The sequence below is a fragment of the Neovison vison genome, chromosome 4 (genome assembly GCF_020171115.1).
Source record: "Neovison vison isolate M4711 chromosome 4, ASM_NN_V1, whole genome shotgun sequence".
Taxonomy (NCBI): domain Eukaryota; kingdom Metazoa; phylum Chordata; class Mammalia; order Carnivora; family Mustelidae; genus Neogale; species Neogale vison.
In genome coordinates, this window is record NC_058094.1 from 184,338,841 (window position 1) to 184,354,528 (window position 15,688).

Genomic DNA, 15,688 nt, shown 5'->3' on the forward strand with positions numbered 1-15,688 from the left:
GATCCCAGGACCCTGGGATCATAACCTGAGCCGAAGGCAGAGGCTTTAACCCACTGAGCCACCCAGGCACCCCTCCTTTTTTTTTTTTTTAATTAAAAGAAAAATGAAGCCTTTACTATTTTCCTCCCACTCCCCAGAGGATGGTGGTGGGCACACCCTGGTTTCCCACGGTCCAGTTTTATGACATTTGTGTCCGCATTTGGCACCTTCTCCTGTCATACCATGGCGTGAGGACGAAAGATGGAGAAGCTACTGCGGTGTGGCGAAGGTTACTGCACAAGAGACCCCCTCACGGGATCTGGAATGGACGACACCCCCCACTCTTTCCCTATTTATCTTTTCAACATAAAGTCAACTGATATAATCGTCTGTATTCACAGCAGTTGGCTTTCATAGCACCTGGATTTAAATACGCATTTCTAAGCGCACTGATTTTGAGAGCCATGGAGCCTCCCTGGCAGATGGTATCGCTATTATTATCTTTCTCCTCATACTGCCCTCCCCCTGCCATATTTGGGTGACTCCAGATGAAAGTTTACATTTTCTGTTGCCATAAATCATAAGTGTACCTTCTAATGTTTTGAGTATCACTCGACAACAAAATAAAGCCCTCGCACAATGATGACCGTGCTCCCCAGACAAAGCAAACTGAAAACAAACCAATTCACACAGAATATATTTTCAAACAGCTTAAAGAAATAAGAGAAAATAGAAATACATGTCATTTCTCATGTGAACATTTCGTCCCAATGTGAACTGAAAGGACAAACAAGAACAGGTGTCAGAAGCATGGCGGGTTTGGGTGAAATCAAAGTCTCTTTTATAATTGATGGGTATTCTCTTTACCCTTCTTCATCAAAATGCTTAAAAATTAAGAGGCCCAGAGGCACCTGAGTGGCTGAGTGGGTTAAGCCTCTGCCTTCGGCCTAGGTCATGATCCCAGGATTCTGGGATCGAGCCCCACATTGGGCTCTCTGCTCAGCGGGCAGCCTGCTTCCCCCTCTCTCTCTGCCTGCCTCTCTGCCTACTTGTCATCTCTGTCTGTCAAATAAATAAATAAAATCTTCAAAAAAAAATTAAGAAGCCCAGTAGAAGTCAGTTCATAAAAAAATTAATGCTGCTACTGCATACACTTGGATTATAACTGAAATAGGTAAAATGAATTAATAAGGAAGTCTGCAGTATACACTGATTTTCCTATGTACACTATTTTTATTTGCTTATAAAGTGGCAGTTGCTTTTCTATAGGCTATGATTACATAAAACAAATGTCCCAGGATTAGCTTCCCTCTCTTTAGTTAGGCTTCACTGGGAGCTACTTCCTCCTCCCAGAAGTTTTTCATAGAATGGCTTCATTGTCTTTTCAAAGGGTTTTGGAAGAAAAGTGATCACGTCAGCTTAGAGTCAACAAAGCCAGACTTTTCCCATCATGCTTTGATAGAAGCTTAGAGTCCACCTAAAATTTGAAGAATCAGACCTATTTAAGCATTCGGGCTTTCCTGTATGCAAGAAATTGTCATTTGTCAAATCTCGTTTCCTGGCCACGATTGCCATTTTACCATCAGAAAATGTCATTAAGGAAAATGCCACAAGCAATTAGAGTGACCGCTAAAATGAGTTAGATCTACTAGAAATATTTACCTTTCAAAATTCTAAGGCACATTCATTAATCAAGAACTGCCCATTTGTAAATGAAAATCTTTTGATAGCCTGGGATAAGTAACAAGAACTCAACAGCTGGGTGTTAAGATTTTGCTCCGGTGGTAAAGCTGAAACACATTAAGATCCTGAGTTCTGAAGATGCAATTAGTTGAAACTTAATGAGCTGCAGGATGAGAAAGGACAGGGAAAGGTAACTTTAAATTTACAATTTCCTGACAAGATGAACTTTTAAACACAGCAAACTAAGCCCTACCCCAGGGCAATTCGACCTTTCAAAGCACAAGCACACGGAGGTAGAAACTGGTATTTGGAGATGGTACCTCCTGAATTTGCAGTGGCCTTCCTAAAGACCTAGCAATGGGAGCAACTTCAAATTCAAGGACAAGGCTTTGCTTTTGATCCAAATGGCCTTTAGGAATAGAGCTGTAGCTCTTGTTGGTTGAAATAATGGTTTCACACGGGACATACAATCACACACACACTCACTCACTCACATTCTCACTCTCATGAACATTTAGACTTTGAAAATATAGCTCATATGTTTTGGGGAAGGCAAGAACTATAGCCAGACAGAGAAAAGGAGTTAAAAACATATTCAAGTGCCCCTGAAACAAATAATACGTTATATGTTAATAAAAAACATTATTTACCAATATTGCCTATAAGTGAGCAGCTAAAGGTCAGCACATGTTCTTGGATGACAGCACCTTCAAAATAAAGGCAGGGAATCTGCTACATTGTGACAGTTTTGGTGAGGCACAGCATAACTACTCAGGGTAATTGAGAGTGATGGTGAATAAGAGACATAGAATCCACGAATTTAGGTGGTGAGAAAGTGTTCATTGAAGTTCGCATCTCACCAAGTTGCACAGTCTTTTGCAAACTGTCAAGAGTGATTTGCAGCAGTTGCTTTAAACTGCTGAACCCCCTAGCAGCCCAGCACAGGTAGGTCCAGAGTCATCACCTGCTGCAAACATCTCATGGTCTAAATAGGGAACTAAACTGAACAAAACTTAACTGGCGCTGTGACATTTACAGAAAAATGTATTGGCTTAGGACAGACCTGAGTAAAAATTCCTGAGATTTCTCAAATTAAAAAAAACAACAAAACAAAACAAAAAAAATTCAAAAAAAATTTTTTAAACAAGAATCATCATAAGAACAGCATAGTCGTCTTTATCAGAAAGGATTAAGCACAGAGCTCTACAAAGAACAGGCTATTCAAAGTCAACAGCTCTTAGGGAGTATGGCCTGCTTTTCCTAGATTTTAGAGAGACACTTTCCACCCCCTACTATATATTTTTAAAAAGATTTTATTTATTTATTTGACAGATAGAGATGACAAGTAGGCAGAGAGGCAGGCAGAGAGAGAGATAGAGAGAGAGAAGAGGAAGCAGGCTCCCCGCTGAGCAGAGAGCCCGATGCGGGGCTCGATCCCAGGACCCTGAGACCATGACCTGAGCCAAAGGCAGAGGCTTAACCCACTGAGCCACCCAGGCCCCCCTCACATTTTTTTTTTTTAAGTCAAGATACATATTATAATCAGCGTATGAGAGCATATTTGTTTTTGTTTTTTAAAAAATCCTGCTTAAAGAGAAGGGAACATAATAACGTAATCAATGGTAATCAGACTGATGAATTATCTGCAGTTACTAAAATCAAATCTGAGTTTATTGTAAAGACAGCTATGGTATAAATGAACAAACCACCTTTTTTTTTCTTTTTTCTATCATTCTGTCCTTTCCCCCCTCCTTTCCTTCCAAGCTTATTCACACTACTATGTGTTAGGAGCTATACCAGGCAATTAAATCAGAACACTTGGTGGAGTGGGCCATGATTTTAGGTGTGTTTTGTTTTGTTTTGTTTTTGAGGCTCCCCAGGTGCTTCTAAAGCCAAGGGAGCAATGCAAACCCAGCCAGAGTAGAAGTGCAGTTCCAGAATGGTAGGAGAAGGGCAAATTAAGGGAAGTAACGTATTCTTAGGCAGCACCTACTCTCTGTCAAGTCTTTTGACATTACTTCCTTTTTCTCATGACAATTGTTTCTTTTTTTTAATTTTATATTTTATTTATTTATTTGACAGAGAGAAAGAGAGCATGAGCCAGTACACACAAGCAGTGGGAGGGGCAGAGGCAGAGGGAGAAGGAGGCTCCCTGCTGAGCAGGGAGCCCGATGCCGGGACTCGAGCCCAGGACCCCGGGCTCATGACCTGAGCCAAAGGCAGATGCTTAACCAACTGAGGCACCCAGGTGTCCCTCCCCTGCCATGAGAATTCTTCCATCATTAAAGTTTATTGGGTGCCAGCTACATGTCAGACACTGTGCTAGGTACCTTACATAGAGTGGTTACTAAGAAGGTAAGATGGCTGCCCTTATTATGCTTATTTCTATGAGATAAGTAAGATTTTATAGATTAGGGAGTGAGAGGGAAAATTTAAATTCTAGGCAGCTTGACACCTGAAACTGCACACACCTTAACATGAGTATCAAGGAATTGGAAGAGAATATGATTTGCAAGGGAAATTTATTGCCCACTAACAGGCCTATGGAGTGAGGTAGAAAAAGATTATTTAAATATCTGTTTTGGATTATGTAATCAACATCTCCCTGTGAGGAAAACTGATGGAATTCTCAGTGAGAGATCAGTGTCTGTCTCCCCTATCATGCCTTGCAAACCTCTGTCCTGTGCTGAGTGAGTGTAAAGGCGCAGCCACGCTAAGCAGTCCACTTGCTCAGAACATGGTCAATTACATCTGCACAGCACACGTCACCGTCTGCCTCCTTCAAAACTGTGCACACTACAGACACATGTATACTACATATATATACTATACATACGTCCCGGAATGTATTACACTGCGTCTGTAGGTTAGGAAGCACACTACACACAGACATTCACAAATGCACTAGCCACCCTAAGAACGAGTGTGTGACCAGTACCAGCAAATCCACCCAGAATACTTCTCCCCTGTCCCAACCCTCTGCCCACCGCACCAAGAGAACCCCTACCCTGAGGTTTAGGTTTAGAATTTCCTAACTTCTGAAAAAAGTTTTACTACATACACATGTATCTCAAAATAATATATTATTTACTTTTGCCTGTTTTCCTGTTTTATTCTGTATGTATTCTTCTGCTCGTCGCAGTATGATGCGTAAGAGGGGAAAAGTGGGAATAACTGATGAGTGGATGAATAAAATGGGGTCTAGTCATACAGCGGAATATTATTTGGCAATAAGAAGGAACAAAGTCGGGGCGCCTGGGTGGCTCAGTGGGTTAAGCCGCTGCCTTCGGCTCAGGTCATGATCTCAGGGTCCTGGGATCGAGTCCCACATCGGGCTCTCTGCTCAGTGGGGAGCCTGCTTCCCTCTCTCTCTCTGCCTGCCTCTCTGCCTACTTATGATCTCTGTCTGTCAAATAAATAAATAAAATCTTAAAAAAAAAAAAAAGGAACAAAGTCATGATACGCGCTGCATGGATATGTGACCTAAAAACCCTGTGTTCAGTGAAAGACGCCAGTTACAAAAGGCTGCATAGTATAGGCTTCCGTTTATGTATAATGTCCAAAATAGGCAACTCCATGGAAATAGGAGAGTAGTCGTTGTGAGGGGCTGGAAGGGGGTGAGTTACTAATGAGGGAGTTACTGCTAAAGGATAAGGGAGTTTTTGGGAGGTGACAAAAACGTTCTGAAGTTCAAGAGTGGTAACGGTTGCAAACATTTGTGAGTATCTTAAACATCACAGACTTGAACATTTTATTTTATTTTATTTTTTAAAGATTTTATTTATTTATTTGACAGGCAGAGATCACAAGTAGGCAGAGAGGCAGGCAGAGAGAGAGAGAGGAGGAAGCAGGCTCCCTGCTGAGCAGAGAGCCCGATGCGGGGCTTGATCCCAGGACCTTGGGATCATGACCTGAGCCGAAAGCAGAGGCTTTAACCCCTGAGCCACCCAGGCGCCCCAGACTTGAACATTTTAAATGTTCATTTTAAATTCTGCAGTCTGGGAACTGTAACCTCAATAAAGTTGTTGAAGAAATAATACGAAGAATTCCTGGGTACCCTTCATGTAGCCTTCAAACGACTAACATCTCACATAACCACCATGGAATCATTAAAACCAGAAAGTTAATATTGATATAAACCATTTTCTGTTCTACAGATTTCATTCAAAATATTCCACTTGTCCCCTTTTTTTGGTCCTAGGTGATACATTGTATATATTCAGGTTTCAAGTCTCCTTAATCCCTCAGGTTGGATTTTTTTCCCCTTTTTTCTTTTTTTAAAAAATTTTTTAAAATTTTAAAAATTGTTTTTTCTTTTCTTTTTTCTCTTTTTTTCCTTCTCCTCTCCCCTCCTCCTCTTTCTTTCTCTCCCTCTGTTTCCCTTCCTTTCCTTCCATCCTTTTTTCTTCCCTTCCTTCCTACTCCCTCCTTTCTCCCTTCCTTCCTTCTCTCCTTTTTCTTCTTCTTCCTCTTCTACTACCTTCTCCTCCCTCTTTTTCTTCTTCTTATACTTTGGTCTTTTATGATCTTTTGACAAGTACTAGCAATTATTTTGTGAAATGTCCCCCAATTTGAGTTTGTCTGATGTTTCCTCATGATCACATTCCTGTTAGACACTTCTTGGAAGAACATCATCACATCAATGTTATTGTGTCTTTTAGGTATAACACATCAGAGGCATATAATGTTGGTTTGTCCCATTAATGGTAATGTTAACTTAGATCATATCATATATGCCAGGGTTCTCTACTGTAAAGTTACTAATTTTCTTTTCAGCATAAATATTTTGAAGGGGAATACTTTGAGACTATGTTTCTCATCACAGTTTCACTCACCAAATTTAGCATCCATTGGTGATTCTTGCCCGAAACTACTATTACTGTACTATCTGTCAAATCATGACTCCATTATTCCCTATACATTTAGTAACTGGAATTCCCCCCATTCTTTTAAAATTTATTTGTTTACATCATAATGAATTCTGATTTTATTTTATTTTTTTTAAGATTTTATTTATTTATTTGACAGAGATCACAAGTAGGCAGAGAGGCAGGCAGAGAGAGAGAGAGGAGTTAGCAGGCTCCCCACAGAGCAGAGAGCCCCACGCGGGGCTCAATCCCAGGACCCTGGGATCATGACCTGAGCCGAAGGCAGAGGCTTTAACCCACTGAGCCACCCAGGCGCCCCTGAATTCTGATTTTAAAGCAACGTGTGTTCTGTCTTATGAAACAGAAAGAATGCTTATTGTGGACTTTCGGTAGTTTTTTAAAATCAAGTCAAGAAAGTCTCATACTGTATGCTGGGCTGAATAATACTGCCTCCCCAAGGATATCCAGTCCTAATCCCTGGAACCTGTGAATGCTACCTTCTGTAGCAAATAAAAAACAAGCAAAGGAAGAAATGAAGGTACAAAGGAAGGAGGAAGACAGACTTTGCAGATGTGATTGGATTAAGCATTTTCAAATGGGGAGCTTATTCTGGATTATCTATGAGGTCCCTAAATGCAGTCTCATGTATCCTTATAAGGGGGTGGTAGAAGGATATTTGACCCTAAACCAAAAGAAGTCCATGGGACCACAGAGGTTGATATTGGAATGATGTAGCCACAAGCCAAAGAATGCCAATAGCCACCAAAAGCTGGAAGTGGCAAGGAATGGATTATCCCATAGAGTCTCCAGAGGGAGCAGAGCCGTACTAACACCACTGAAGGTGACATTAGATTTCTATCCTTCAGGACTGTGAGGAAATAAATTTCTGTAGTTTATGCCATCAAGTCTGCAGTAATGGTATTATAGCAGCCATAGGAAACCAATACAGTGGGGCACCTCGGTGGCTCAGTCAGTTAAGCAAGCAACTGCCTTTGGGTTAGGTCATGATCCTGGAGTCCTGAGATCGAGTTCCACATCAGGCTCCCACCTCATCTGCTTCTCCCTCTCCTGCTGCTGTTCCCCCTGCTTGTGCTCTCTCTCACTCTTTTTGTGTCAAATAAATAAATAAAATCTTAAATGAAAAAGAAAAAGATACTATTCTTAGTTTGCTAAAATTTTTAGCATAAATGTTTTAATTTTATTACATCCATGTTTTTGCATTTATTTAGATGAAAAAGTTTTTCTCTTTTAACATTGCTGTATATGTGGTTTTCATCCTTTTTTGAACTAACTTTTTTGATATACACGTTAAATGGATTTACATTTTTATTTGTATTTTTTTGGATATTTTTATATATTGTTATTAATGATTTCTAAATTCATACATGGTCAGAGAATATGGGCTGTATGATGCAAATTCTTGAAAATACTTGAGACTTGCTGACACTATGTTTAGAGATCTATATATACTCATTAAATCAAGCTGGCTAATTACATCGTTCAAATCATCTTTGTCTTATTATGTCTCATTTTGATTAATTTCTCCTAATCCATGAATTTTATTGGCAGCCATGTCTAATCTGTTCTTTATTCCCAAGCACTGGGTTTTAAATATACTGTATTTTTCATTTTTAACAGTTCTTATTGCTTTTCTTTCAAATAGGCCTAGCCATATTTGATGGCTGTCTACTGCTTATTTCTAAACTCCTTTTCTATGTGTTTAAAAATTTCATACCTAGTTATTTATATTCTATCCCACATATTTCCAGATCTGCAGTGCCTTGGACATCCACATCTTCTGTAGTTGGTTCTGCTTACCCTCAGCAGTGGGAGCCCTGTTTAACAGCAGAGTGGATGACTGTTGATAATGAGCTCACTTTTGTGTTGAATTTAGCTAATAAAAATCTGAAAACCCCAAATACCTCTAGGTGTTGTGTATTTGGTTCTGTTGGTCACCAGAGTTCACTACCATCATGGGACCAATTAGCCTCTCCATGTGTCCCAGGCTTGGCACCAGGCTCTCAGCTCGGCAAACTCACCTTTCTTGGGCCCAAGGCCCTGTCACTAATTACAGAGCTGAGGACACTGGTCTTTACAGCCACCCTGTGCTACTGTTCCTGCTCTGCAGAACTCAGTTCCCTATCTTTGTTTCTCTTTGTTTTTGCTTTCTTTCTCTCACTTTGAGATCTTCTTTTGTCAAAAGTGTGGCAACTGTATTTGTTGCAATTTCAACTGAATTTCGTTCTGTTTCAGTGAAGGGGCCTTTCAGTCTCTATCACTGTGCCGGAAGTAGAAACTGAGTCTACCTTTTATCAACTATACTGGTATCTATCTCTTTCACTAGGCAGACAATGAAGCCTTTTTTGTTTTTTAATTCTTGAACTTTACTTTTTAGGGCAGCTTAGCCACACAGCAAAGTTGAGCAGAAAATGAGACCGTTACATTCTGTCCCCTGACCCCACACATGCACAAACTGGCCCCCCACCACCTTTCCCACCACAGTGGTACATTTGTTACAACATGGGAACCTACACTAATACATGGTTATTACTCAACGTCCCTAGTTCACGTCAGGGCTCATTCGTGATGGTGTACAGACTATGGATTTTGACAAATGCATAATGACACAGATCCACATTATAATGTCATACAGAATAGTTTCGCTGCCCTAAAGATCTTATATGCCCTGCCTATTCACCTCACCCTCTTCACTAAGCCCTGGCAACAACTGAACCTTTGTCTCCATAGTTTTGTCTTTCTCAGAATCTCATAGAATGGGAAACGTATAGTGTGCAGCTTTTTCATACTGACTTCTTTCACTTGTTTCCTCCATGTCTTTGCACAGCTCGCTAGCTCATTTTTATAGTGTTGAGTAATATTGTCCATTGTCTATGCTACAGTTTATCCACTCAGCTACCAAAGGACATCTTGTTGCTTCCAAGTTTTGGCAATTATGAATAGGGCTGCTACAAACCCCTGCGTGAAGGATTTTGTGTGGACATGAATTTTTAATTCATTTGGGTAAATACCAAGGCATATGATGACTGGATTATCTGGTTAAAGTTGTTTGGTTGTATAAACAACAATAACAAGCAAACAACAAACTGCCAAATTGTCTTCCCAAGTGGCTATACTATTTTGCATTCCTACCAGCAATGAATGAGAGTTCCCTTTGCTCTATATCCTCTTAGCACTTGGTGTTGTCAGCGTTCCGGATTTTGGTCATTCTCATAAGTGTATAATGGCATCTCGTGGTTTACATTTGCAATTCGCTGAAGACGTGATGTTGAACAACTCTGCAGAGGCTTGGATGCCATCCGTATATCTTCTTGAGTGAGGGGTTAAGGTTTTAAGACTGGGTGTGTTAAGGTCTTTGACCATTTTTTAATTGGATTGTTCATTTTCCTGTTGTAAAAACTTAGTTTGGGTTTTTCTGGTACTGGTTACTATGGACGTTTCTGCTCAGATAAGTTGTGGTTCTCTGTATTTGCTCACCTCTTTCCCACTTGTGGAGAAGGTGTTTGCCCTCTGGCCTCACTTCTCTCACAGATCTAGGAAGAGTTGTCGATTTTCCAGTTTAACTTTTTACTTGTTATTCAGATCAAGTGGTAACTTCTAAACCCCTTAAATGCTGAACCAGAAACCAAGAGTTTTTTAAGTCTTTTCTTATTTTTGTGTTTTCCAAGGTTTCTTACGTAACTTCTGCATATAGCATGTGCTTAAGGACTTTTGCTAAAATTTGTTGAACACCATTGGTAACAGCCCATATTTTCAAGCACTTTCTAACTGCTATTCATTATTTTAAGTGTTTTTACATATGTAATCCACTTAAACCTCACAAGAACTCACCTGTAAGTGCTATTATTATTTGCATTTTGCAAATAAAAAAGCTGAAGAACAGAGAGGTTATAAATATCTTCCTCCAAAGGAACACAGCCAGTGAACTGAGAACCAGAATTCAAACTCAAAGTACTTGAGAACCCATGCTCACAGCCATCATGCTCTATGACCCAGCTAACTCTAAAAATCCTGAAAGTATTGTGGTCCAACTTATCATGAGAATGCCAATAGTCCAAAAGATTATTTCTTCTTCTACTGATTTTGGAAACTGCTAATGTATTTCAATTTGCCGCCCAAACATCTGAAGTTAATGGAAGAGAATGACTTTAGAGTGCACATTCCTGGCAAGAAAAGGATGATGTTCCTATGAAGCCCACACAGAAAATGATGGGCCACAAGAGTTCTCTGAGCTCCCGGAAGCTGATGAAGGTCTTCCTCAGCCCATCAGAGAAACTCCACTTTGCCTACAATGAATCTGGTACTAGAAAAAGATGTCCATGTTCCTAGGAGTACAAACATGTGCACTATTTTCTCTGACAAATTAGCACTGATGCTTGCATAAATACAATTTTGAGGGTACTAATGTTTTAAAACAACCTAGGTTGTTCCGATTCTATTGCTCATACCCTGAGGTTCACCACCGTTAACAGACAAGCCAAAGATAATCATTGCCCTGTAGGCAACCCCAGCTGTAGCAATGAATATGTAGTCTGTTTCTGCAGCAGCCAATTTTTGGTGGGTGCTCAGACTGACTGCATACTTTGTTCTCTTTCTTTATGGAAACACAGTTTATCTGTACCTCCAATCTATCCTCTTTTTTTCCTGACAACTAACTTGAACTTTTTTTTTTTTAAGATTTTATTTAGTTGACAGACAGAGATCACAAGTAGGCAGAGAGGCAGGCAGAGAGAGAGATAGAGAGAGAGAAGAGGAAGCAGGCTCCCCGCTGAGCAGAGAGCCTGATGTGGGGCTCGATCCCAGGACTCTGGGATCATGATCTGAGCTGAAGACAGAGGCTTTAACCCATTAAGCCACCCAGGAGCCCCCTAATTTGGATTTTAAAGAATATTCTGATTTCACTGGAATTCATGTTGGTAGGTTTAAGATACATGGGAAACAGGGACAGAGATGTTTACATATTGAAATACTGGATCATTTTTTTTTTAAAAGATTTTATTTATTTATTTGACAGAGAGAAATCACAAGTATACGGAGAGGCAGGCAGAGAGAGAGAGGGAAGCAGGCTCCCTGCTGAGCAGAGAGCCCGATGTGGGACTCGATCCCAGGACCCTGAGATCATGACCTGAGCCGAAGGCAGCGGCTTAACCCACTGAGCCACCCAGGCGCCCCTACTGGATCATTTTTAATCAGTATATTCTTTACCAATCAAGGGGATACTCTATGGTCATTAACCAGTTATCCAGAGAGTTTATCATCAGGTATGCTGCATGTTCCTTCCTATCCTCACTTGGCTGAGAAAAGAATCATAGACTAGTGCAATTTAGACAATGAGAAAATGTATTTCCCAGGGGCACAAAAAAATGTATACGGAACTTCTTTATCTGCTCTCCTCTCAAACAAACAAACAAACAAATAACAAACCCACTTTGTATTCTTTAATGTTATAGCCCATCATTTATGTCTTGAAAACACAAGTGTTCAGCTCTTTCTGGCCTAATGAATTTGTAGATAATATCTAATGACTCATGGACACATTTATTAGATATATCTTTGATGTAGCACTAATTTATAGAATGGATTTTTCATTCATTCATTCATTTGTAATTGGCATCTGCTCCAGGCTGGTGTTGGAATGGACAGCCTACAATGATATTACAGGGTGCTAAGTGTGGCCACAGTGTAGAGACAACATGGTCTGAGAGCTCAGAGAAGAGGACAACCAGTTAAATGCTTTAAAAACGTGTGCAGAGGGGTGTCTGGGTGTCTTAGTCGCTTAGGTATCTACCTTTGGCTAAGGTCATGATCTCAGGGTCCCAGGATTAGGTTCTGTGTTAGGCTCTCTGCTCAGTGGGGAGTCTGTTTCACCCTGTACCCTTCCCTCTGCTCATGAACTCTCTCTGAAATAAATAAAATATCTTAAAAAAAAAAAAAAAAAAAAAAAGGTGTGCAGAGAAGGCTCTGGGTAGGCAAGCACTCAGGATCCTGATGGAACCAAACACAAGGATGCTTGAAATTCTGACCTCCTCTAGCTAGACCCTTTCTTTCTTAGAAAGTATTTCATCAAGTTCTACAAATTTATAATGGGTTTATAGATTGCATGCCACTGACCATAGATTTTTTTTTCAGTAAGGGTTGTATACCGAGAGTCTCAAACTGTGTACTAGAGACAGCGCCAAAAGATGAGCCTTTAAGGTCTGGCATAGTTCAGAACGCAATCTAGTACGGGCACCTTTGGCAATGGACTCCTTGCACAGTAGTGACAGCTGTACACTGAACAATCTCAAGACCTTATAGACATGTGTATTCCTCATGGCAGAAAATGGTAGTAAAGAGTTTGATTCCAATTAAGGCAATGAATTAGAATTTTTTGACCAATGGAACTCAAGTATCCTGAGGGGAGGTTGCCTTTTTTCTAATTCACAAAGGTGTGCAGCCCTCTACTGGCTGCCCTGGTTTTTGTTCATCTCAAACATTACTCCTGCCTCTACCAGAAACTAGAGAGGGCGTGGACCATCTCAGGTGGTGGTCCCCTCCATCGTGAGCACACTTACCCTGGGGTGGTGTCCCCACAGACCAGGCCGAGGACAGAGGATAACAGCTCAGGAAGATCAGAGGAGGTGAGAATGGTGGTAGCAGGAAAGAAATTCAGAGGATGACTTTTCCCTACATCCCTTGCTCTTGGTGTCCTTCTTTCACAGTGAGAATTCTAGGGTCCATGCCCCTTCTGCTTGCATTTTCAGGGCTTCATTCACACTTTTTCCTTTCCTTGGGTACTTCCAACCGCAAATCAGGCAGATCATCTCAGATAACAAAGTGCTTGGATTTATACTCCTCAAAACAGGGAGCCTTCCTCATTCATTGTTTCAAGCTGACAGCCTAGCACTATTTTAGGCTTAAAGCAGATACTGAAAAAAACTGTGACTGAGCAATAGGAATGAATACAATTACAAGGTTAAATGCACTTTTTGGAATAACCAGTTGATTTCATTTATCCCTGACTTCATTGGGATTAATATTATAAAGCGAGCAATAAGGCAAAATTGGCTTCCACAAGGCCAGTCATCTTGGCTCTGCTGTACCTCTTTTCTCAAGAAATGATGAGATGTGGCACGTGCCAAAGAGAATTTCATTTTAGGAAACTATCAAGGGATAGTTATTTAATTAGAGGGAAAACTAAAAATTCAAAGAAACCAAACAGTCTGGGGGTTGTTGTTTGTGTTAACCCAAAAGTAAAAACAGAATGGCAGAAGTTGAATTACAAACAAGAGAACGTCACCTCCACTCTGGGTAATCTACAAAGTTCCTGAAATACATAGTAACTGGAGTAACTCTCTTACCTTGTAATTGTTCATGAGTTCAGCTAACCAGAGCTTAACGGACTTTACTGTATCTTCTCGCATGTACTTTTCAACTTCGGATCCGTCACTAAAAGTCCGGTTTCCCACATGGATGGCTTGCCTCACTTCTGGGAGGGACAAAAATTTCCCATAGTAATTTTGGTCCTCAGGTTCCTGGCAAGGGGACATCAGAAAAACATTAGGAAATGTGACTGGGTGGCAGGAACAGCCTGTGGGGAAAGCTGCAAATTTCTGCTAATATAAACCATAATGAACAAGATGAGGCATGACTATTAACTGGTCTCCGCCTTGAGATTTTTAATTTGGGGGTTCTGAGGTAATTAAAATTTTACTGATAACAAAACTGGATGATCTGATACTTTCAGAGCCAATGCTCCATTTGCACTTATATGTTCGATTTTTCTTTCTCGGTAACTCATCTTCTAGAATCCATGACTCCAATCAACAACCCCGTATGAGGGGCGTCTGGGTGGCTCAGTCAGTTAAGTATCTGCCTTTGACTCAGGTCATGATCCCAGGGTCCTGGGATGGAGCCTCATGTCAGGCTCTCTGCTCAGTGGGAAGCCTGACTGCTTCTCCCTCCCTCTCTGCTGTTTCCCCTGCTTGTGCTCTCTCACTCCTTCTGTCAAATAAAATAAATAAAATCTTTTAAAAAACCCACAACATTTGAGGCAAAGACAGGAAAAACGGAAGGGGTGAGATTATCAAAAACAATTTGCTCCTTGTTGGAGGCTCTATGGGACGAAAGTCAAACGGACCACAAAAGCCAGAGCAGTGGTCTGGTGGATTAAAAGCCAAGGCTTTCTCTTCCATGTTCAGCTGCTTATTAAAACCACACGTACAAAATAATCAGCTAATCATAATTGAAGGAGGGAAATATACCAAGTGTAAAAACAGATGAGTTTATGAAGGACATGAGACAAAAGAAAAGTTGTCCATGAGCCTCATTAAAAAAAAAAAAATACTGCATAAAGTCTGGGATAGTGAAAAGTCTGTGATATTCATCATGCTAAAAGAAAAAAGGTATAAATGCTGTTTTAAAAAATTACAAAGGGATAAAAAAGTTTGAGATCAATAATTTTGTGCATCCTCCTTTTTGCTAATCTTTCAAACACAATACTCTGTAAAGGAAAAAGAAATGTGATTACAAATCCTTTTTCTCTCTTGCCTACCATCTGTTTTTCTCTTGGTAGAATCTAAATCCAAAACCACAGGTTTGGCAGAGTCTATTGAAACCAGCTTTATATTTTATTTACAAAATAGTTTATAAATAAGGCAATGTTTAAAACAAGATGTATTCGCATATACACTAGATAAAGATGATACAAATCCAAATACCCACTTTGGCTTCTTTTATTTTATTTGATTAATCCTGCACAGAAGACATTGATTTTGGCCTACTTTCATGGAAGAAAACTACTTGAATATTTTGAGAAATATTCCAAAGAGCTTAAAGTGAGGACCATACTAAGTGCAGAAACCATCTTAAGTTAAAAGTAAGACAAAGCGGGACGCCTGGGTGGCGCAGTTGGTTAAACGACTGCCTCCGGCTCAGGGCGTGATCCTGGAGTCCCCCGGGATCGAGTCCCACATCAGGCTCCCAGCTCCATGGGGAGTCTGCTTCTCCCTCTGACCTTCTCCTCGCTCATGCTCTCTCTCACTGTCTCTCTCTCTCAAATAAATAAAATAAAATCTTAAAAAAAAAAAAAAAAATTAAAAAAAAAAAAAAAAAAGTAAGACAAAGCAAATATTTTCCTAAAGGCTTTGGCAGTTTTGATT

The 15,688-nt window shown here is 40.3% G+C and overlaps 1 protein-coding gene across 5 annotated transcripts in view; it reads right to left on the minus strand.

Annotated features, from left to right (window-relative positions):
• Positions 1 to 15,688, minus strand: part of CPVL (carboxypeptidase vitellogenic like) — a 132,539-nt gene that overhangs the window by 39,062 nt on the left and 77,789 nt on the right. For all 5 annotated transcript variants that reach the window (XM_044246300.1, XM_044246296.1, XM_044246297.1 and 2 more), the window contains one exon: positions 13,889 to 14,062. In XM_044246300.1, the coding sequence (XP_044102235.1) occupies positions 13,889 to 14,062 (174 nt within the window). The remainder of the gene's footprint in view (positions 1 to 13,888; positions 14,063 to 15,688) is intronic.